Here is a 23,097-nt window from a genome sequence, read left to right as displayed (position 1 = left end):
AAATTAGTACAGAAACTCACAATTTATGAATTGGAAATTAACAATATTCAATAAAAACTCATAAACTATTAATTTTGATTCGTCTCAATAACATATCAAATTATTTTCAATTTTTCTAAAGAAAATATTATGGATAATCTATACGATATAAATTTTCAATACAACGTTGAATTTTATAAAATTTGTATTCATTATAATATTATTCAAACTATACTTTCAAGTTAATTGACATTAGAAGATCCTCTTTTGGTGATGTTCCCACCTTCAGCCATGACAAATTGGTATACTACACCTTATTAGATGACAGGATGAACCTGATGGAAATGGACATAACTTCTTTAAGGATGCACTTATCATATAGTAATGTTATTTTTAACGTATATTAATTAGAATATCTCAAATAAATTGTTCTTAGCTTCTTCTTTTTTGTTACATGTTGTTCTTAACGTTTAAGAACAATTAAGAATATATAGTCCTTAATTTTTCACAAAATTGAAGATAAGTGAATTGACATCCACAAGTAATTAAGGATAATTTCCAAAGTGAAGACCAAAGTGAAGGCTTCCATAGTGTACAAGTTGTAAAAAAACATCATAACGAATACGAATTTTATAAAATTCACCGTTTGATTGAATGTTTATATCATATTGATCATCCATAAAAGTTTTTAAGAAAATTGCAAATCATTTGATATGTTATTGAGATCCATCAAGATTAACGGTGATTTTGTAAAATTCGTATTTGTTATGATGTTTTCCACAACTTGTGTACCATGGAAGACTTCATGTTACAACTAGTTATTAACAATTATATTGTTTACAGCAACGGAAGGAGGGGGGCATTAGAGTTGAGAATAGGTTAGGTCGAGTTAGACTTTGCCAATTTTGAGTTTGGTTTGTCACGAAATGGAAGGGCTGGGTTATAAGCTTATTTTTAAGGTCTGTGTGTGGCCTTTTGAAAGCAGGACATGGTCTATTAACTCAGTTTTCATTAGTTTCTTTTTTTGTTGTCTCTCTTCTGTTTCGATAAACAAAGAGAGAGAGAGTAAAAGTGACTTACTTAGCAAAATGTGAAAAACAAACAGTTCATGTTTAATCGTGGCGGAGACTCAACAACTACCATTGATTTTCCTTTCTACAACATTGGATTGTTCAGATTTGTCACCCCTTCAGTCGTTTTCATTTCCTTCAAACCTTCTTCCGCCTTTATCACCAGTCACCATTGATTTCTCAGTTTTCATTCGTTTCTTTTTTTTTTTTCTCTCTTATGTTTCGATAAACAAAGAGAGAGTGAGTAAGTGACTTACTTATATCCTCTTGCTAAATGTGAAAACAAACGGTTCATGTTTAATCGTGGCGGAGACTCAACAGCTACCATCGATTTTCCTTTCTTCAGCATTGGATTCTTAAGATCTGTCACTCCTTCAATCGTTTCCATTTCCGACAATTGATCAGTAGCATTTGAAACTTGAACTTTACTAATCTACATGAAATCAATAAACTCTAGTAGAAGAAATTTAAAACTTCAATCTCTGAAATTAAATTTCCTCTCCTAGGGTTTATTGATTTCTTATAGATTAGTAAAATGATTTTAGTAAATCATCATCGGTTCAAGTTTCAAATGTTGATGATTAATTGGCAGACATGTACGAAAGCATACAAAAGTTATAGGACAGACTCTATGATATTAACAACAAGATGACTGATCTGGAATTGCAAGGAATATCATCCGGATGATCTGAATCTTCACAGGAAGGCGAAAAAGGTATATATGTTCTTCTTTTTCACATAGGTGTTTTTCATCCCGTTAGTAAATTCCTTGTGTAGTGTAATAATTAATAAAATTGTTGTGTTATGCATAAAATTTTGTTAAATGCATATGAAGACCATGTTTCTCGCGAAACGGGCGCTCCCTCGAATGAGTGTTTGAAGGAAGAACGAGAGAGTCGAAATGCAAATTGACACCAAAGAGAGAAGCTCGAATCCTTCTGCCGCCACCACAACCTTTGAAATTTTAGGGAGTGTTTTAATTTATTTGCATGTTTTTTATTAATTATTAAAAATATTTACAAGAGGGGGGAAAGTTAATTTTTTTATTAGTGTGTTTGACAAGATGTTGAATCTTGCTCCTACGTATTCTCTGGTGCGATGGGAAATTCAAAGCTACGTAGTTCTGGGTAGAAAATGTTTATTTTTCGGTTGATTTTAGGGAACAACGTTTAGGTCACATTCGAGTGGTTAAACATAGCTTGTCAGCTCGCGTATGGGAGACTTAAGCTTTTGTTTGTATTCGCGTAGAATGGTTAAACATTGTTCGTTTATGAAAAGAGATTTTTATTTTTTACTTGGGTCATACTACATGTTAAGGATACTTCAAATAGCAATTATGAACAAATTGATTGTGATCACAATCTTTGAAGGATACATTGAATAACCCGCTCCATGTGATGCATTGCTTGAGTAAACTTCAAATCTAGAGAAAGGCAAACTGTTCCCTTACCATGTGAAATTAATGCCCAACTGTTCCCTTGTCATGCTAACCAGTGCCCCCGGGCACTAGTTAAGGAACTAAAAAGGGAAAGAAAAGAAAAAAATTGTATTGAGAAAATAAAAATTTAAACTTTTAAGATGTTGACTTCACAAGTTTCAAGATAATATTACTATCTTTAGTTATCTTAACCAGTGCCCCGGGGCACCGGTTAGCATTTTCCTAATTTTAATATGGTAGCAAATTGATGAACTTGTGAATAGATGGCCTGAGATAGTGTCTAAAATTTTATTGGAGACTTGGAATTATTATTGCACTACAACAAAAGATATATGAAATTTTTAGTAAGCTTTTCTAAACATGGAAATGCAAATTAGGGTATCATGTCATCATTAAAAATTCATGTTAAACTACTGTAAAAAAAATAATAAAAAAAAAATCATGTTAAACTGTTAGAGGAGTGTGGGCTGATCTATTGGACTTGTGGACTTCCAAACTTGATATACATTTTGATTTTGTTCATTCTTGTCAATGTTGTTTGATGTTTTCTCTCCCCACCCCCTGTGTTTCTTTTATCCCCCTGAGTTTCCAATTTTGCCCTTGAAAAAACTTCGGTTCGTAGAAACCGAAGTTTTTTTTTGCCTTGAAAACAAATTTCGGTTTCTAAAAACCGAAATTTACTCTGAATTTGCACTAGAAAAAATTCGGTTTCTGCGAACCGAATTTTTCACAAGGGCAAAATTGGAATATTGGAGGGTATAAAAGAAACACGGGGGGCCCGAAGAGAAAACATCATGTTGTTTCCTCACTTCAAATTGGTTAAAACCAAGGCTGTAAGTCTAAACTGAAGAGTGAAGACTATCCTGATAATCTTGCATAATTAATATGCAGTGTTTTGAGAAAAAACACAAGTTGACCATGACACAACAGTGATCTTTAGATAAAAAAATGGAAATGCTAGTTCTCGCAGAAAACTTTTCACGAAAACATCACGATAGAGAGAAATGATACTATAGTAGACCTTTTTCATTTACTTCCAACCATGCACCCATGTTTTCTGGTAAAAAGAAGATCACGCACGCTCACAATTGATTCACGATAGTTTCATTATTAATAGTTTTCGCTATCATTAAAACATGTAAACATGTAAGCAGTTGTATCAAAAAATGATAAACAAATTAAACTAGGAATAGGATGAAGGAAGAATGTTTTATTTAAAGAAGTGATCAAATAAAGCACATGCATTTATTTGTTTGGTTCTTTAATAAGATTGAGTTGAAGAGAAATTTCTTCTATGACATAGATATGGATTACAAATACAAAGTTACTGATATGATTTAATAATCAAGAACTCACATGTTAACAAGTGAAGTGACTTGGTATCTTGCGTTTCAGTTTGATATAGATCATTGAATTGATTTCAAACGATATCATATCATTAGTGAAAGCAACATGGGACTTACGTCATAACAATATTGTCGGTATACATAGCATAATATATCGCAAGTTCCCTCACATAAGATCATAATAACTTGGTGTCACAGCACACCTTATTCCATGCCATATTTTAGAAATCAAATTTATTATCAATTTACATGGTTAACTATCACAGCTTTGAAGGGGATTGATACCAGCCCCACTGATCACCAGATATGTACGTCGTAACTTGCTTCACACTCAAGTAGTTATCAAGTCCCCTGTATCCAAAAACAACAACAAAAATTTAGACTAATTCTCAAATTCCTTTTCTACATTTAACAATATTAGAGAAGAATTTTCCTGATTTTAGGAAATAAGATCTGTCATACCATTCTCCTAATTCGCGACCAAAACCGCTACGTTTAATGCCTCCCCATGGAGCTTGAATAAAGCTTGGTTGAGCACAATTGATCCATACAATTCCAGCTTGTAGAGCCTGCAGAAAATCGATATAAAGTTAAAACCATTCCATTAGTAACAATGTAATCATTTTGTTGTTTATATATGAAAATAAAATATCTTGGATCAGTCTCACCTGAGATACGCGTTCACATCTTTCTAAATCATTTGACATTACAGCTGACCCCAAGCCATAGCTGTGAAATATCAAGTTTTTGGCTTTAATATCAATCGACAAGTGACGAGAAAAATTGTTTACAAGAGAAGTTAATATCAGTTCAGAAACTCACTGTGTGTCATTTGCTAGATCAATAGCTTCTTCTTCAGTGCTAAATGTTTTAACAGAGAGTACAGGTCCAAAAACTTCTTCTCTCCAAATTTGCATTGAGGTAGTCACATCGGATACAATGGTTGGTTCAACAAAGTATCCCTTCTGTAAATGCTGTCATCGAATTTGAAAAGATATTATTTATCAAGACAGATGCAGAAAAACTGAACTGAGCACACCTCACATACTTGAGGGTAAAATTTAATCATACCTCTGGCCGACGCCCACCAGTCAAAATTGTTGCACCCTCGCTCTTAGCCGTTGCGATAAAATTCAATACTTTCTTATACTGAATCATATAACACAAATATTTTGGATTACATATCAACTGAATGTTTTAAGCAAAATAAAGCCACTGATTAACAGCAAACATACCTGTGCTTCACTGACAATAGGGCCTAGCCTGCAACCTTCTTCCAACGGATCAGAAATTTTGATGTTTTCGGCCCATTTCACAAGTTTATTCACAAATTTTTTTGCTATACTTTCCTGAAACAGAAAAAGTGTTTTACTTTATCCATTTTTGAAAAATCAAAGCTAATGGTTTTGTGACAAAATTCTACCACAGTGCAAGGAAAACTAACCCTCCTATTTATGCAGAAAAAATAAAGTGCGTCTATTAAACTTACATGCACAATAAGGCGAGATGTTGCACTGCACATCTGACCATTTGTAAAGAAGCAGCCAAAGATGGTCCATTCAGCAACTGTTTTATGATGGAGAACAGATCAATAAACTATAAACGGTATATGAGTGAATGTTTTAGATCATGTCAATACGTCATAGGTTTCGGATACCCAAAATTCACAATGCAATAAATTAAAATATGGGGTTGTCCATAAAATGTGATGCCAAAATGCAAGAAAATGTGGTTTCATAAACTAGACATATTTGAGAAGGCACACACACTAACCCTTGTCAAGGTCAACATCCTCAAAAACAAGGATTGGGCTCTTTCCACCAAGCTCGAGTGAAACAGGCTGCAAACAAGAAAACACAAATTTGATATTACATGAACTAACAATAGTTTGCAGATAATTATGCTTAAAAATACCTTGATTAGCTGCGCCGCAGCTGTCATAATCCTGCTCCCAGTTGCAGAGCTACCAGTAAAGGCAATCTATCAAATAGTGGGAACAATGGTACAATATCTTAGCAAAGTCATAGACAAACATGATAACAACACTTGCGAGATATAGAACAAGATCTAACTCCATATAGTTTTGATTCCACTAATGACTAAAATCATTTGAAGTTTCGAACCTTATCTACGTCAGGATGAGATGCTAAAGAAGCACCAGCTTCATGGCCTAATCCAGAGAGAATATTTAAGACACCAGGAGGAAGGCCAACTTCTCTACATATTTCGCCTAACTCCAAACAGGTCCTAAAATTGTAAACAATATGAAAACATTGATAAATCAAACTTAACAAATATTCAAGTTTGTGACTATGAAGCACAGACACAAACACACACACCGGACACTGACACGTCGACACCAATAATAATTTGAGAAGATGATATAATTCAATGTAATCATAAGTGTCGGTGTTAGACACCAACGCGTGTCCGACACCGGGACACGCCTAATCCGAGGAGTGTCCGTTCTTCATAGGTTTGTGATGATAGTTTATGAGAACATACACAGATGCTAATTCAGACGGCTTCAATATTGCAGCACAACCAGCAGCCAGAGCTGGAGCAACTTTCCATGTTGCCATTAAGAGAGGATAGTTCCTAATATATAACAATCATTACATCAATTTCTGAAAAGAATTCATACGCAACTAAGATGAAGAAAAAGCAGATATCACACCATGGAGTAATTAACGCAACAACACCAATAGGCTCCTTGAGAACATGACTCTTGAAGGTATCCATAGGAAGAGATACAGGAGTCTTTTGCTTTGCATCTAACCCTTCAGCAAGCCCGGCATAGTACTCAAAACAAGCAATAACATCATCCTAGACAATCAAACCAAAACAGGTCCTATATAAACGCAAACAATACATGGCAAAATGTTTTTCCAACGAGAAATAGTGAAATACTAATTACCAGATCCGCGAGTGCTTCCTCCAGTGGTTTTCCACTATCAATTGATTCCAGTTTGCCTAGTTCATTTTTTTTCTCAGTTATCTGTAAGAAAAAGAAAAAGCAAAGCCAGGTCTCAAGACATGCACAACTTTATCAATCAAACAGTAAATAAATTAACTAAATAACCATGTTAACAAGTGAATCACCGATTTAGTCCTAAAATTGTAAGCTTCTCATAATTCCGTCCCTCAAATCAACGAAATTCTAAAATGATCTCAGAAATTAAAAATCATGGGTCAAACAATTACTTTCGTCAGAAATTCTAAAGGACTAATGTGATCTAGGATTTTCAATTTCATGGATTATTTCACAATTTTATTAATTTCAAGACCAACTTGTGTAAGCTACAGTTTCAAGGAATAAAATTGACAATTCAAATTATAGAATAAAATTTATCAATCCTTCAATCCATTAAGAACATAAATACAAATGAAATGACAACCTTTGCAGCGATGGCTCGAAGATAGCCAGCACGAACGGAGCCAGAAGCAGTAGACCAATCTCTACCTTTGTTCTGAGACAAGGCTCTTTTAGCAGCCTCCACAGCAAAGTCAACATCTTCCTTAGTAGCAGCAGGTATATCCCCTGCATGTATATCAAGCATTCACATAATGCCACAACTTAGAAGTAGTTATATTAAATATTATTATTATCATATATAATATACTCCATCATACTTGATTTCATCAAATAAAATTATTAGAAAGTGATATACTCCTATAGTATATTGCAAGAGAAGATCATAAGAGTGATTAAGGTATGTACATAACATACCTATGATGTTTTCAGTGGAGGGATTGATGATTGGAATTCTTTTGTTGAGGATAGGAGCTTTCCACTCTCCATCAATGAATAATTGTCTACTTGGTACTGTTATCGCCATTTTCTCCACTCTGTCACGCACTCTCACTCAGCTAGCTAGCTTGTGTAGATAGATGATAATGATATGCTTCTCTCTTTTTATTTTCAATTTCAAAGGATTGTTGGATCAATAATAGTGATCCATCATATCATTGATAGTGATAATATATATTATTAATAAGCTTGATGCTGCGTCACCTTTGACCACTGTTTTTATTTATTTATTTATTTATTTATTTATTTATTTATTTGCTCTTTCTTTAATATATATTTTCTAACTTTTCATTCAATGTGTATAATTAAGGCTGTTATTTTCTTAACTAATTTCAGTTAATTAAAATCCGACTAATATTTTTCAAATCAACAAAAGATGAATGTGTGTGTGTATATTGTGTAATTTTTTTTGTACAAATTTATTCCTATTTTTTGGTTTACAATATTGGTAATAAGTATCGAACATAAGACCTGCATACTACTACCCAACCACTAGATTAAACCTAGTGGATTTAAGTAGAGCTGAACAAAGTAAAATATTTTAAATGTACGGTGAGCTTATCTTAATTGACATGACATTGCATTATGTATACCGTGGTTCTAAGTTCAAATTTCAATTATCCTTTTTTTTGGTCAAATCAGTTATCCCATTTATCTATCTTAAAAATGAATATTTTAGTTCGAATTTTGTAGCTTATTTTTAAAGAATAAAATAAAGATCCAATTAATATGATTTATTTTGAATGGCTACCCAATTAATATGTTGAAACTTCAACCCACTTGGATTGATGCATTGATATTGGCTTGTGACCTGGAAGTGTGCTCCTCTTAAGATCTGAGGTTCGATTTTCTCTGGCACCAATTTAAGTGGACTAATTTAGCTTCTTAAAAAAAATATGGGGAAACTTAAATTTTAGTTTTCTCTATTGTGGGCAACCATTTTGTTACTCTCCACTCCACTGGTGTTAGACTGCCAGGTGTGTAACAGATCAATAATGACCAACTATTGCCATTAAAATGTTTTTGCACTTGCATTGATTTGCTAAATATCTTATTAAAATAAAAAATAGATAGGATTCTCCGGCTGTTGTGTTAAATAAAATTAATTTTAGGCTTAAATGCACTTTTGGTCCCCTTATTTTTTAAAAAATGAAGTTTTGGTCCCCTTATTTAAAAAATCAGTTTTTTAGTCCCCCTATTTTCATTTTTTTTAGTTTTGATCCCTCATCCCATTTTGGGGTTAATTTTGTTGATGTGGCTTTGCAACTAATGATGTGGCAACATTCATGTGGACAAATTTAATATCCATGTCATTATTATATTTTTAAATTCAATAAAACTTTATTTATAAAATATTTTAATTATTAAAATTATATATTCAACTGAAATAATAATTGTCAAATCTTATAAAATATGAAATTTGAAACCCTAATTATCAAACCTTCAACTACTAGAATTTTATTCACCGTGAGAGAGAATCCTTCCTTATGGATTTCACCAATTCTATGGTTTCCGTTTAAACTCAACAATTTCTGGATTTTTAAAAACGAAAAGAAATTAGAGATGATTTTGTGTTTCAATAGAAATTAGTCATACTCTTTAAACTATCTATGACTTTGGATGGGTTTGAATGAAAATCCAGAAATTGTTTTAAGTTTGAAGTTGAATTATAGATTGGTTTTATATAAAGTTGGATGATGATGAAAGTTTGAGGTTTTTGAAACACAAAACTTGCTTTCAATATGCAATTGTTTGATTTGAATCAAAGAGGACCATGTCCATGTTATGATTGTTTGTTTTTTCTTAGGTTTAATAAATTAGAGGTTGTGAATTTTTGGAATTTTTATTTTAATGAGTTTACGATGATGATATGATGATGAAACATGATTATTTTGTTTTCTGAGTTGGTAAGAAGAATAAGGATAAGTGGATAAGTGGATGATGATAATGGGAGCTATGGATTGTTTGGTTTGATTTTTGATGTTTTTGAATTATTTTTTGATTGATTTCTTTTTAAAAAATACTATAATTTTAATAATTAAAATATTTTATAAAATAAGTTTTATTGAATTAAAAATAAATAATGACATGGATATTAAATTTGTCCATGTGGACGTTGATATGCATTAGTGGCAATGCCACATCAATAAAATTAGCCTTAAAATGGGATGAGAGATCAAAACTAAAAAAAAAAAAAAAAAATTGGGGGACTAAAAAGTTGGTTTTTAAAATAGGGGGACCAAAGCTTCATTTTTTTGAAAATAGGGGGATCAAAAGTGCATTTAAGCCTTAATTTTATAATAACTATAGTTAATTTAGAAAATAAATAAATTTTTCTACCAAAAAAAAAAAGAAAATAAATAAATTTTCAACATTAACCGCACATTTATAAAAATTTCAAAACATATTTTGTATTTAAAAGTGAACGAGTAATCCTTTTAAGAAAGTATATACTCCATTCGTCCTAAATTATAAGGGAAAAAAATTAAATTTATGAAGAAAAAGTAAAACATGATAATTTGAAATATGTTTTTGTGAATTTTTCTTGGAATAAGTTGCATAAAAAGATGTAAAAACATTTTTTATTGGTTATTTTTTATTGAGAAAATGGGAGAGAAAGAAAATTAAATGTGATTAAACAACTCTTATTTTAGGGTACTTAACACTATTTTAGGTTTTTCAGCCGATTTATGGTTTTTGACCGATTTTGGATTTTTTCGCCGATTTTGGGTTTTTGACCGATTTTGAGTTTTTCGGCCGATTTTTGGGTTTTCCGGCCATATTTTGGGTTTAAGGTCAATTTTATTAAAATAAATAAAATTAAAGGAAGGAAATTCGATTACATTACCCAAACAAAGAATTTTAGAATTGATGGAATTTTAACACTTTATCCAAACACTAAAATTTGAAAATTAAGGGAATTCAATTGAATTAATTGAATTGCCTAATATTTAAAATCCCTTGCATTTCTAGAATCTCTCGTCCAAACACACTCTTAAGGAATTGAGAGATTTTGCTCCATCCACATATTCTTATTTTAGGGTACTTAACACTATTCATTAGGTCCCACAATACCACATATATTTATATTATTTATTTTTACCTAATTTTGTTTAAAATTAAATATTAATTTATTTTGATATAATTAATATTTAAATGAGTATGCTATGAATAAAATTGAACAAGGTAAAAAAAAAATACATTATATTATATATTTAAAGAAGAAAAGAATAAAAAAGAAAATATCTTTGTGCATGAAAAAAAATTAATGAATTTACTTTTCAATAAATAAATAAAAGGTTAAATATGGTTAGTCCTTAATGTGCAAAAGTTTGGCATGTTTTTGACATTTTTTGTACATAATATGAACTTATATAAATTGAATTTAAAGAATATAAGTAGACTATGTAAGTTGGATTATACCATTTTGCCATGTCAATATTTTTTATTTATTTAAAATATTTAAAAAGTTAATTTGTCTCTGCCAACCACTTTTCCTTATTTTTCCGTTAAAATTGCAAATTCCCCAAACTATTCATCTCTCACCGATCACTACAAGAAAACATGCATTTACTGAGGGCCTTTGGCCCTCAGTAATGCACAAATTTCGTCTAAAATGCATGCATTACTGACGGCCTTGGGCCCTCTGTAATTAGCTCGCCAGTAATGGTTACTGACGGCCCAGGACCGTCAATAACGTTACTGACGGCCTGGAGCCGTCAATAATACACACTGGTCAATTCAAAAGGCCACGCATTTGTGACGGCCTGGAGCCGTCAGTATGGCATGTTCTTTTCACACATTGTGACGGCCTGGAGCCGTCAGTAATGTTGAACGATTTAAAAAAAAATTAATAATTTAATTATTTAAAAATCAGTATTTGATTTTTAAATAATTAAATTATTAATTTTTTTTTAAAAAAATTAATATTAAAATTAAAATTTAATAAAAAGCATAATAAAAATACTTAACATAAGCATAATTAAATATAATGATAATATTGTCATTACAAAAAGAAAACAATTAAACAAATAATAATCAACAACAGATTATTAAAATTACACATCAACGTTGGTCAGACGGCTGATATAGTGGTCGCTTCCCCTTGCCAGTGTCTGTTGGCTGACGCGACCTTCCTCGGCCTCGGCCTCGGCCTCTACCTTCCTCGTGTATTATGACTCCGGGGAGTGACGTTCGCGAAGGAGGTCGTGCCACAGGCCTATGAACGAAGTTAATTGGGGCTTGATTTGGGAAGAAGTTGCCTTGGGGTTGATTTGGGTTTTCATGTGGGATTATGAAGTCTTGTTGTGGATTTAATGATCTCTGGTATTCGGTGAAAGCAGTTTGTTGATTATTTCTACCGCTTCCGCCACTACTGCTTCCACTTGTTTGCCCAGTAGGATCAAAAAATTGTAAATGAACTGGTTCATTAAGCATCTGACTCATATCCTCTATGCTCATACTCAGTACTGGATCACCCTCTCGGTACTCCGGCAGCTGATTCAAATTAACCATGCTACTCAAATCCGGTCGATATTCTTGTTCACCGGCATTTTGATTTTGTCGTGCCGAAGCCTGAGATGATGATCCAACCCCCCCCCCCCCCCCCCCCCCCGCCGGCGCCCTCTGCTGTGCAAAGAATTCCTGCAATATATGTTGGACCCGTAGGTCCACCCGGTCATCAAATGATGCTTCGAACTCGTCGCGGAATTCTTCTCTATACGTGGCCCTCATTCGCGCTTCATACTCATCATCGGTTTCCTCTCTTTGAGTTGGACGAGAGCGTCCTGTACTCGATGAAGATGAAGATGTGTAAGTGACATCTCTCAAACCAGTTGGGTCACTTGCATATAGAGAAGATGTACACCCAGCAGCGAATTTGCGACCTCGAGTCGCACCACCAGCATTCTTAACAAAAGCCAACGACATCTTGTTTCGACGAACATCCTCATTATCTCGCCTATGAGGTGGTAGTCGTAGTTGGCTTGCATTATATTCTTCAACCCAAATTTGCGTCAACCTCTACAATAAATTAAAAAAAATTAATAATTAATTAATTATAATGTTTAGATATAATTATATAATGTTTAAAAAATAATGTTATACGAAATAAATAATAAATAATATATATAATTAAATACTTACCGACACTTCTTGCGCCCTTGCCCCCGTCCACTGACCGGAATCTGCATACCGGTGCATCATGTCATTCATCTCCATAAAGGTGGGTGGACGACCAAATTGTTGGATGAACTCAAGACGAAGCGTTCCGGCAGATTTAGACCCTCCAGAGTGTACGCACGCACGATTGGCTTCATCAGTATTTCTGTTGGCTTTGTTCTTTATACACTTTGCAATATACTCTTCCTCTTCCCATCTGCGGCAGAGCATAGGGTATGAATTGCCAGCGAGCCAAAGTGGTGGTTTTGAAGGATCCTTTTTAATCTTTTTCCGCGCTTCAAAAAGTAAGGTCGACAGACGCTTGGTGGCTTTTTTGTTGAATATACGCTCAATAGCCGCTGTGTGGTGATTCAGCCAAGTTACTTGCGACTACGAAAAATAAAGAAAAATTGTTAATAAATTAGTAAATATATGTTTAGTAACAAAATTGATTGGATAAAAAAGTAATTATAAATAAAAACGTACCCTGAAGCCATTCCAAAATTGTTGATATCCACGCTCATCTGCCCCGACCTCCGTCCAGTTGAGATATGGAGCCTGGAATTTGGATTTCAATGCATTATTGATTGCCTTATTCGCCGGATTTTGGGGTTGCAAACTGCACAATATATATATATTAGTTAAGAATAATTATCATATATATCCAATTAATTTATTAAACACAAATTCTTAATAATAATTAACTTACTCTGTGGCGGTATATGGCATGATGATGGGTCTACCATGCCGGTCAATCAACAATTCATTTTGAGGAGCTAAAAGTGCAATATCGGCTATTTCCTCGTCCTCGTGGTCATCATCGTCGTCGTAGGAGTCGTACTCCTCTTCCACACCGTCTACGGTTCGAGACTTGGGCATACCCTCCAACCATCGATTCCGAACAACGCGGCGGGGTAAAGCACGTCTACGTGGAGCGCGTCCGCGTCCGACACCCGGTGCTGGTGGAATATCATCAATGTCATCATCGACATTGTCATCATCAAAATTTTCTTCATCTGGATTCATCTATAATAAAAAAATATATGATAAATATATTTATATAATTAAGAAATACATGACAAATATATATATAATTAAGAAATACATGACAAATATATATATAATTAATTAAGAAATACATGACATATATTGTTTTATAATTCATCATCATTAAACGATAAACAAATGCAACCAAAAACAAATATTCAAGTACAACGATTAATATTATTACAACGCGGATAACTATATTATAAAATTAATTGTCATCCCAATCTGATACATCTTCATCATCACTGCCTTCATCATCACCATTAGCTTCGACGTCCTCTTCATCAACATCACCATCAGAAGGTACTTCTTCGGCTTCTTCTTGTACACAAAGTTGATTAAAAGTTTCAACTGCAATGACATCATCAACATTGGACATCTCATCTTCCTGATATGGTTCATCTTCACGTTCATCTATCTCATTTTTTTCAATCAGACCCCTTGGTTTTGATGTTATTGCGGCACACCAACCTCGCTTATCCCTTGTAGTCGATGGATAAGGGACATAGTGAACTTGTCTGACGTAATGCGAACAAAAGTAAATTGTTTCGCGGTGTAAGTATGTTGCACAAGTCGGACATTCCGTGGCTCCGAAGCAAATTCAGGATAAACTTGATCAAAATGCTTCCAAGCCATTCCATCAGAAGGATGTCGCAACTCACCTGACATTTTTCTCCTTTCATAGTTTTCACGATGCCATGTCATTTTACTGGCTGTTTGCATCGATGCATACAACCTTTGCAACCTTGGTATTATGGGTAAATAGAACATCGCCTTTCTTGGGATTGGCTTCCTTCTGACTGACCGTGAATTTCTTGTTACACGATATCTTGGTTCTTGACAAAATTTACATTCAAGTAATGCACCGTCATCTACACCAAATTCGTTGCTATAGTACAACATACACCCGTTAACACAACAGTCAATTCTCTTCGCTCCGAGTCCTAACTTTGCAACCAATTGTCTTGCTTCGTAATAATTTTTTGGCAAATCAAGAGGACGGTCTATTGTTATATCCAACATCAGTTTTGTTATCAAGTCCATGGTGTATTCTGAAACAAGACATTCAGACTTGATACCCAAAAGTCTAATACACACCGTTAACTTTGAGTCTCGAGAGCCTTCACACAACGGTGTATTTGTCTCTTTCAAAAGATCAAAAAATCGCTGGGCTTCCTCATTTGGTCTCTCGACGTTAACATTAGCGTCATATTCATCATCAGCAGGGTCGTCGACATCATTTGGCACATAAATCGGCGTATTAAACCCAAGGGCATTAGTTATCATATTGTCCATCTCATTAAACGGATCATAATGCTGATGATAATATTGGGGAACAACAACGGGCTGAAAAACACTGCTTGAAGCACGATTTTGATTCACGGGAACAGTCGTGGAACATCCTTCGCCATGACTTGACCAAACCCAATAATTAGGTTGGAATCCCTTTTTATATAAATGAGACCTAATTTCATCTTCGCTCTGTATTCTTGTACATCGATAAAGTACACACGGACATCTAATTCCCCCTTCACGTATCACAATGTCATTATATTTTACTGTATTGATAAACATTTCGACCCCTATTTTAAATTCCTCTTTAACCCGGCCCCTCTTTCCAGGATTATGTCTATCGTACATCCAATTACGATTGCTAAAATCCATATCTGTGTAGTTTAATTAATATATAATTAGATCGATATATGTATTAAATTTATTACTTTATTTTTCAAAAGTATTTTGGACATATATATATATGTCTACTCAACAATAACATATAAACTTTTAACATTTTATTTTTAAAGTTTATGGTTTATTAAATCTAAAAAATACTAAGTTTTTTAGTTGACAAAACTACCAACTTTTTAACATATATATTATAATTTTTTAAAATATAATTGTTTTTCTTTTTTTAAATACATAGTAATAATAAAATGCTAGTAACTATTTCTAAGTGTACGGTAAAAATAAAACTATCACTAAATATTATAAATTAAAATTACATATATTACTTACTTGGGTGCCGGGTAGAGTCTTACTTGGCGCGCGCTCCTAACCACAAACTCCGCTCCTAACCCACGACCTCCGATGACCACGAGAATTTGCTAATAAAAATTGTAAATAACAAATTATTAGAACATATACATTTAAATAACAAAGTAAAAATTTTAACTTTAAAAGTAAAACACAAACACTTACCACTTTTTAGATGGAGATATGAAAATTACATCACTTTTTTAAAAATACACAAACTGTTAAAAAATTTCTTTTATAAATTTTTTTTAAAAAAATTTCGTTTTTTTAAAAAATAATATAAATATACTGTTTTTTTGAAAAAAAAAAATACTTATTTAAAAAAAATAATTCTGTTTTCGAAATAAACAAAATTAAATATATTTTTTTAATTTTTTTTACAAAAACAATAACTTTATACATAGTGATAAGAAAATATTAGTAATAAATTACAAAGTATTAATTAATAACTATTACTAAGTATACGATAAAAAAAAACTATCACTATATAAATTAAAATTATGTTACTTACTTGGGTGCCGAGTAGATTCTTACTTGGCGCGCACCTAGCCCACGAACTCCGCTCCTCACGAGAATAAGACTTGCTATTAAAAATGGTAAAACACAAATATTAGAACATATACATTTAAATAACAAAACAAAAATTTTAAATTCGTAAAAGTAAAACACAAACACTTACCACTTTTTGTATGGAGATTAAGTTGAAAGTATGAAATTAGAGAAAATTTAAGAGAGAAGTTAGATAAAATTTAGAGAGAGAATGGAAATGAAAAAATGAAGTGAATGAGTAGTAATATATAGGAGTAGTCATAATTGACCGTTACAATTTAAAATTCAAAATCAACCAATTACTGACGGCCATAAGCCGTCATAATTGTCCAACGGAAATGTCCTTACTGACGGCCTGGGACCGTCATAAATCACATGCGTTACTGACGGCCCAGGACCGTCATAAATGCTTAACGGCTAGTGCGATACTGACGGCCTGGGACCGTCTGAAATAGGCAGTTCAATACTGACGGCCCAGGACCGTCACTAATGCTTAATAGTTAATTTTTTAATTATTTCCGTTCTTCAAGACTACTTACTGACGGCCATAAGCCTTCAATATCCCACAAATGCATTACTGAGGGCTTTTAGCCCTCAATAAGTTTGGTCAGTAATATTATGTTTTCTTGTAGTGGATATTTTTCATCTATTTCATATTCACCCTCCCCTAATTTCTATGAATATCTTGAAAATAGTGTATTTAATGCATTAAAATGTTAAAAAAAAATCTTTTTTATTATAAATTTTTGTTTTTATTTATATTTTTATATCCTTAATCATTGTTTCGGAAAAACCATTTAGCATGACCAATATATATCTTTGACGAGGGGTGAGGTATCATTAATTTTGTTGAACAAGGATGTGAGGTGTCACCGGGTATACTCATTAATCTCTGAAAGTTGTAATTGTTGATTTTCAAGCCTTATGGGTGGCAAACACAAGACATAAAGGGAAACTATAAAATTGAAAACTCAAACTTTATATTATATATATTTTTTTTTACTAAACTTTATATTATATGGTGACAACTTCTATACCCATTACATCAAAATGGGCAGAATTAGTCCATCCTAGTTGGCATTAATCAAGACCATTCATTTCATCTTCCATCATTTATGATATAAAAAACATGAAAATACTAAATTAAAATAGTATAATTGCAAAAATACCCACTAAATTTTAACATTCATTTTTCATCCCATCTTCTTCTTGAAAATTGCAAATAAACTTCATTTTCTTTTTCAACAAAACTAAAATATTCATCTTTTTATATGATTTTCGTTTTCTTATTTTTCAAATTTTCGAATTTTAATATGCAACAAGCTGAAGTGAAAAATTATAAGGCTTATGAAGACCATGATTATTGTACGAATCTAACGCCACAAATTTTGAGTTTTTTCAACGAACATGGAGGAAGAAATCAAAGAAAAACCAACTCTTTAATGGGGTTAATAGATTAACGAATTTCTCATTAGATCTCACGTTTTGATGTTTGATACTTTATAATTTTGTGTTAGAATCAATAGAAATCGTATCCCGATCAAAACGCACAAAAAATCACGAAAAACGGAGCTGAAAAACGCAAGATACTGCAGCTGGAGCATGACCCGCGTTTGACACGTCACTGTTCATGGGTTGACCCGCTAGAGGTTGAAGACAACACTGTTCATGTGTAAACAAAACCCACTCGCGGATAAAGAGTGTGAGGGAGAGTGTAACCTCTACGAGCGTCCGTTTTTTGCGTTGTACTCTATTTAACGTGATTTATTTTTCTAACATTTTTTTTGAATTGTTTTCCAAAATTTAAGATTTTTTATAAAATATAACATCTTATATTACTTAATTATATATTTTTAAAATTAAATTATTATAAAAAATATGTTATAAATCTAATACTATATATTATGGATTGTATCTTAATATTCACTTTCCTTTGTAAAATATTATATGATCAAGTATGGTTAATTTTTTAGTCATTGTTTATCATATACTCACTCGATCTCTTATTTCGATTCTTTGTATAATTTTATTTTCAACTCAAACCTTTTGATTCTTTTAAAGAATTCAGGTATAATTTTATTTGTTGTTTGGCGAGCATAATGAATTATCTTATAACTTATAATTTCATATGACTAAATAACACCCATTTGAAAACTATAATTTTCTCGCGATCTAAATGTTATAGTTATTTTTAGGGTAAATGGGTTTATATATATTTTTTTTAAACCAAAAGAGGTGGAGTCAAAATGCACTCCACCCGAAAATATATTAAGCAAGCAAACTGGAAAAAACAAAATACATGGAGGGGACAAAACCAAAACTCCATTAAAAGGAGCATAATCTAAAACAAGGTATACCTAACTTGTTTTTATCAAAACAGTCCCTAATAAACAAAGGAGCTTCTTGCCAATATGCTATCGAAATTAAAGTAAGACCATGGTTAGCCATAAGATCAGCCACTTGATTCCCTTCTCTAAAGATGTGAGTGACAATGAAATTCATGGATTTTGCCAAGTGAAGAACATTTTTCCATCTGTTTCTTAAAGACCAAAAAATTGGTTTATCAGGATTTTGAAAAGCTGAAACAACCAAAGTGGAGTCAATTTCAATCCAGATATTGTGCCAATTATTTTGAGAAGCAATTTCAAAAGCCCTCATTGCTCCATAAAGTTCAGCAAAGTAGGAAGTGGTAATACCTAGAGGTTCAGCAAAACCAAAAACAAACTCTGCAGAATGATTCCTAAAAATACCTCCACAAGAGGCATTACCTGGGTTTCCATTTGATGCACCATCAATATTGCATTTTAACCAGTTCACAAGAGGAGGGAACCAGCAGACTTCTTTAAAATAAGTAGGTTTGGGCTGGTGAATATTAACTCTAAAAAACTTCAAGAAGTTGAAATCTCTTATAGAATTAGAAGAAGATTTGCAAGTGTTGTTACCTGTAAGAGTGGTATTAGCTATGATCATTGCAATAGCAGAATCCCAAGACATCAACTTGTTGTTAAATCTAGCTTGATTTCTGACAAACCATAAAGTATTGATCAAGTTTATGATGGCAGCAGTTAAGGTAGTCTTGCACTGAGGAGACCAGTTTAAATCACATAGCTTCCATATGTCCTCAATGGAGGAAAATTGAAGGACCAAGTTTAGACAACCAGCCAGCCAAGACCAAGTTCTTACGGCAAAGCTACATTCAAAGAAAATATGAAATGAAGATTCCACTTGACTTTTGCAAATGCTGCACATAGAAGGCATATAACAACCTCTGATCATAAGATTCTCATTAGTTGGCACTTTATTAAGCATTAGTCTCCAAACAAGAAGAGATTTGGATGGAGGTATAACAGAATTCCAAATAGTTTTTGCCCAATGGAGGTCTTGAAAATTCTGCATTTTGAACTGGTATGCTGCCTTGATTTGCAAGTCCCCTGTGTCTGTATGATTCCAAAGCAAATGATCCTGGCAGGGTTCCAAAGGGATGGTTACTTGATTAACAATAGCAATCAAGTTGTTGAAAGCTTGAGTCAATTGTGGAGGTATAACCCAGTGACCGTTAACCAAGTAGTCACTAACCGTTGAAGTAAGCAACTGACTAATGTGAGTTGGTATTCTAAAGAGATCACTAAGAGAAGTGCCACACCAATTATCGTTCCAAAAATTGATATCCTCACCATTACCAAGGATCCAAGTTGAGTTATCCATAATGACACCAAATTCATCTTTGATGCTACTCCATAAAGAAGAAAATATGTGATGTTTAATAATTCTTTTTTTTCTAAAAACTCTGTCTTTTAATAACGTGGCCCAAGAAGATTGAGAATTCATAAGAGACCAGCACAACGTAAGATTAGTGGCTTTGTTTAACTTGGAGAGAGATCTGAGGTTTAAACCCCCTTGAGCAAAAGGTTTGCAAATTTTCTTCCATGATGTAGTGACTAGTTTTCTCTTATCAATATCTCCACTCCATATAAAATTTCTCATACATTTCTCAATGTCTTTTAGCAAAGCCTTAGGCCAAGAGTAAACAGATATACTATAGGTAAGCATACTTTGGATCACAGTTCTAACCAATTGAACTCTACCAGCTATGGAAAGTAGTGCAGCTTTCCAAGCTGAGAACTTTAATTTTTATTTTATCTGCTATTGGTTGAAGATGACTGACACGAGGCTTACCTTTAAAAATTGGAACACCCAAATAGTTGAAAGGTAGTGATCCTATGGAGAAGTTCAAGAGTTGCACAATCATAGCTAACCTCCTTGGAGTTATAGAACCAGAGAAAATTGTTGATTTTGAAGTATTTATCACCTGACCAGGGTAAATGGGTTTATACCCTCAGCATAGTAGGCGAATTTCTTGGATTACAAATTTTTTTTTTGGATTACTCCTGTAATGTGAAGATTATCTGCTTTACCCTCCGCATGAAAAATGTTGACCTAAGATTCCACAAAAATGATGATGTGGCATGGTCAGTCATTACAGGGGGCAAAAGCACAGTATCTTACGTCAACATTTTCCATGAGGGGGTAAACAAGATAATCTTCACATTAAAGGGGTAATAAAAAAAATATTGTAGGGGGTAAACCAAAACTCGCCTAATTTGTGGGGGGTAAAAACCTATTTACCTTATTTTTATTAGTTAATAGTTGTTGTTTTTTTTTTTTTATAAATTACTTCAAGTAGTTTATAACTTATCATTTTTTCGGTAAATTTTACCTTTATTGTGTTTATTAAAAAATATTAATTAGACATTTTTTTACGACATTCAATATTCATAAAACATTCCCAACTATTAATTTTATCGAACTAAACTTTGATTGCTAATTTTTTTCAAGTCTTGTTATTTATTTATTCTTTACTGAAAATTGATACCTTGAAAAAAAAATGAAGAAAATAATGTACCGAGATATATTAAAAAAACTATATTAAAATTTAAATGATGTATTTTTTAATGAGTTTTAGAGATAATATGTAACAGCCCAGGGCCCACCACCTTAGGTGGTCCCGGCACTGCCACCTCACGATCTTCTCTACCCCCCTCACTAGTAGAGTTTTTGCCTTCTGTGGGAATCGAACCACGTACCCTGGGGTTCAAGTACATGTTCAATCCATTCCCAACTTTTGTTTTACTCTGTTTGATTTGAAATTTGTTATGGGACTGGACAAATTAGATAGCAAGGGATAGGACAAAAACAAGATTTTTTGTCCCTCACTAAACCACGGGACAACTTTTTGTCCACAGTACAAATATAAAAAATACGAAAATACCCATTTTATTTTCGAATATAAAAATATTATCATTCTATATCTTTCCGGTACAAGTTTGTTCTGTCCTGTATTATCTTGTTCTGTTCTGTACTGTTTTGTCCAGTCCTTGCTGTTTTACGAATCAAACGCACCCATAAGAGAAGAAACTCTTTATAGCAAGAGTATAAACTCTGTATATAATTGGTTGAAGAGTATATATAATCCATTCCACTAATGAGTTCCGACGGCAGTAGGAAAAAAAAAAAAGTCAGAGCATGAACAATCTCAGGGTTTGGAGTGAATTTATTTGAGGAGTGTAGTATTTATACTTTCAACTAACAAGTCTCGTGAAATCCATTTCATAACAAAATCCATCAAAATCGGTAGACTTTTGAATACCAATGGACATTCTATAAATAACAAAAAAATCTCAATTGAATACCAATAGATTGGCCTGTTTGGTGCGCAGGATAGCATAGTGACAGGATATGATATAAAACAGGATAAGAATAGGATTGGATAACAGCAGGATAACAGTTATACTCAGTTATCATATCCTATGTTTGGTGCACACGGGATAACAAACATGATAACTATTATATTTTGTTTTTAATAAATACTTGCTCATAATAATATGATAAGATATATTTAATTGACAAAATTACTTTTGTAAAACAATTGTTATTTTTTTAAAATTATTTTGTAATACTTTGAATTTTATAAATAAAAATATAAATAAGTAATCAAATAACTTTATATAATTTAAAATAAAAATCATGAGAAAATAATAAAGTTTAATTTTTTATATGAATCATGATCAAATAAATAACTCAATAATATATATATGTTAGATAAGTAAAATAAATATATGATATATCTCATACTATTGCAAAAGAATTATATTTAATTTTTTATAAAATTTAAATTAATATCCCTATTTGTCAATTTTTTAATAATCATTTTACTTTAAAATATTGTAATTTTAGTAAAATTTTGATTTTTTAGAATATATAAATTACAAAATTACCCCTGTGAGAAAATCACATATATATTTAAAAATTAATTATTTTATTATTTATATTTTATTAATTTTATTTTATGTATTTTAAAATATATTTTATAAAATAAATCAGTAATTTTTTTTTCTATCCTATCCTGCTGGTAAGCCAGCTCAAATTCAGCATAAGAATTATACCTAGAGAGACAGAATAGGATAAGCTTTAGGATTAACTTATCATATCCTGCTGTATTACCAAACACTGGATTGCGACAGGATATGATACAGTTATCTTATCCTGTCTCTTATCATGTGCACCAAACGAACTCTCATTGTCTTGGAAAAAAAAATCGTGATTGTCTTAATTAAATAGTTTTTTTTTATTATTTGGATAGATTAATGTTAAATTTATTGGCAT

The 23,097-nt window shown here is 32.4% G+C and overlaps 2 protein-coding genes across 2 annotated transcripts; both read right to left on the bottom strand.

The window, feature by feature from the left end:
- Positions 1–3,901: 3,901 nt before the first annotated feature.
- On the bottom strand, positions 3,902–7,906 carry LOC123888329 (betaine aldehyde dehydrogenase 1, chloroplastic-like). The gene is made up of 15 exons (XM_045937359.1): positions 7,564–7,906; positions 7,232–7,374; positions 6,751–6,831; positions 6,511–6,659; positions 6,339–6,431; positions 5,957–6,080; positions 5,748–5,813; positions 5,607–5,673; positions 5,323–5,399; positions 5,069–5,182; positions 4,905–4,982; positions 4,656–4,807; positions 4,502–4,562; positions 4,296–4,402; positions 3,902–4,184 (listed from the first exon to the last, which is right to left on the bottom strand). Exons 1-15 carry the CDS (start codon positions 7,670–7,672, stop codon positions 4,094–4,096), a joined length of 1,512 nt encoding a protein of 503 aa, XP_045793315.1. The 5' UTR covers positions 7,673–7,906; the 3' UTR covers positions 3,902–4,093.
- A 3,803-nt stretch (positions 7,907–11,709) lies between these two features.
- Positions 11,710–15,926, bottom strand: LOC123891819. The gene is made up of 5 exons (XM_045941702.1): positions 15,868–15,926; positions 13,514–13,830; positions 13,291–13,423; positions 12,790–13,194; positions 11,710–12,666 (listed from the first exon to the last, which is right to left on the bottom strand). Exons 2-5 carry the CDS (start codon positions 13,828–13,830, stop codon positions 11,710–11,712), a joined length of 1,812 nt encoding a protein of 603 aa, XP_045797658.1. The 5' UTR covers positions 15,868–15,926.
- Positions 15,927–23,097: the final 7,171 nt, after the last annotated feature.

The sequence above is a fragment of the Trifolium pratense genome, linkage group LG6 (genome assembly GCF_020283565.1).
Source record: "Trifolium pratense cultivar HEN17-A07 linkage group LG6, ARS_RC_1.1, whole genome shotgun sequence".
Taxonomy (NCBI): domain Eukaryota; kingdom Viridiplantae; phylum Streptophyta; class Magnoliopsida; order Fabales; family Fabaceae; genus Trifolium; species Trifolium pratense.
The sequence above is the reverse complement of the archived record's forward strand: the minus strand, read 5'-3'. Positions and strand labels throughout refer to the sequence as shown.

Coding starts and splice junctions, on each gene's coding strand:
- LOC123888329 (XM_045937359.1), bottom strand. CDS start 7,672: ATGGCGATAACAGTACCAAGTAGACAATTATTCATTGATGGAGAGTGG. Junction 4,403..4,501: donor GATGTGAACGCGTATCTCAG/GTGAGACTGATC, acceptor GATTTTCTGCAG/GCTCTACAAGCTGGAATTGT. Junction 4,185..4,295: donor GGTCGCGAATTAGGAGAATG/GTATGACAGATC, acceptor TTTTGGATACAG/GGGACTTGATAACTACTTGA.
- LOC123891819 (XM_045941702.1), bottom strand. CDS start 13,830: ATGAATCCAGATGAAGAAAATTTTGATGATGACAATGTCGATGATGAC. Junction 13,424..13,513: donor ATGCCATATACCGCCACAGA/GTAAGTTAATTA, acceptor TATATTGTGCAG/TTTGCAACCCCAAAATCCGG. Junction 13,195..13,290: donor AATTTTGGAATGGCTTCAGG/GTACGTTTTTAT, acceptor TATTTTTCGTAG/TCGCAAGTAACTTGGCTGAA.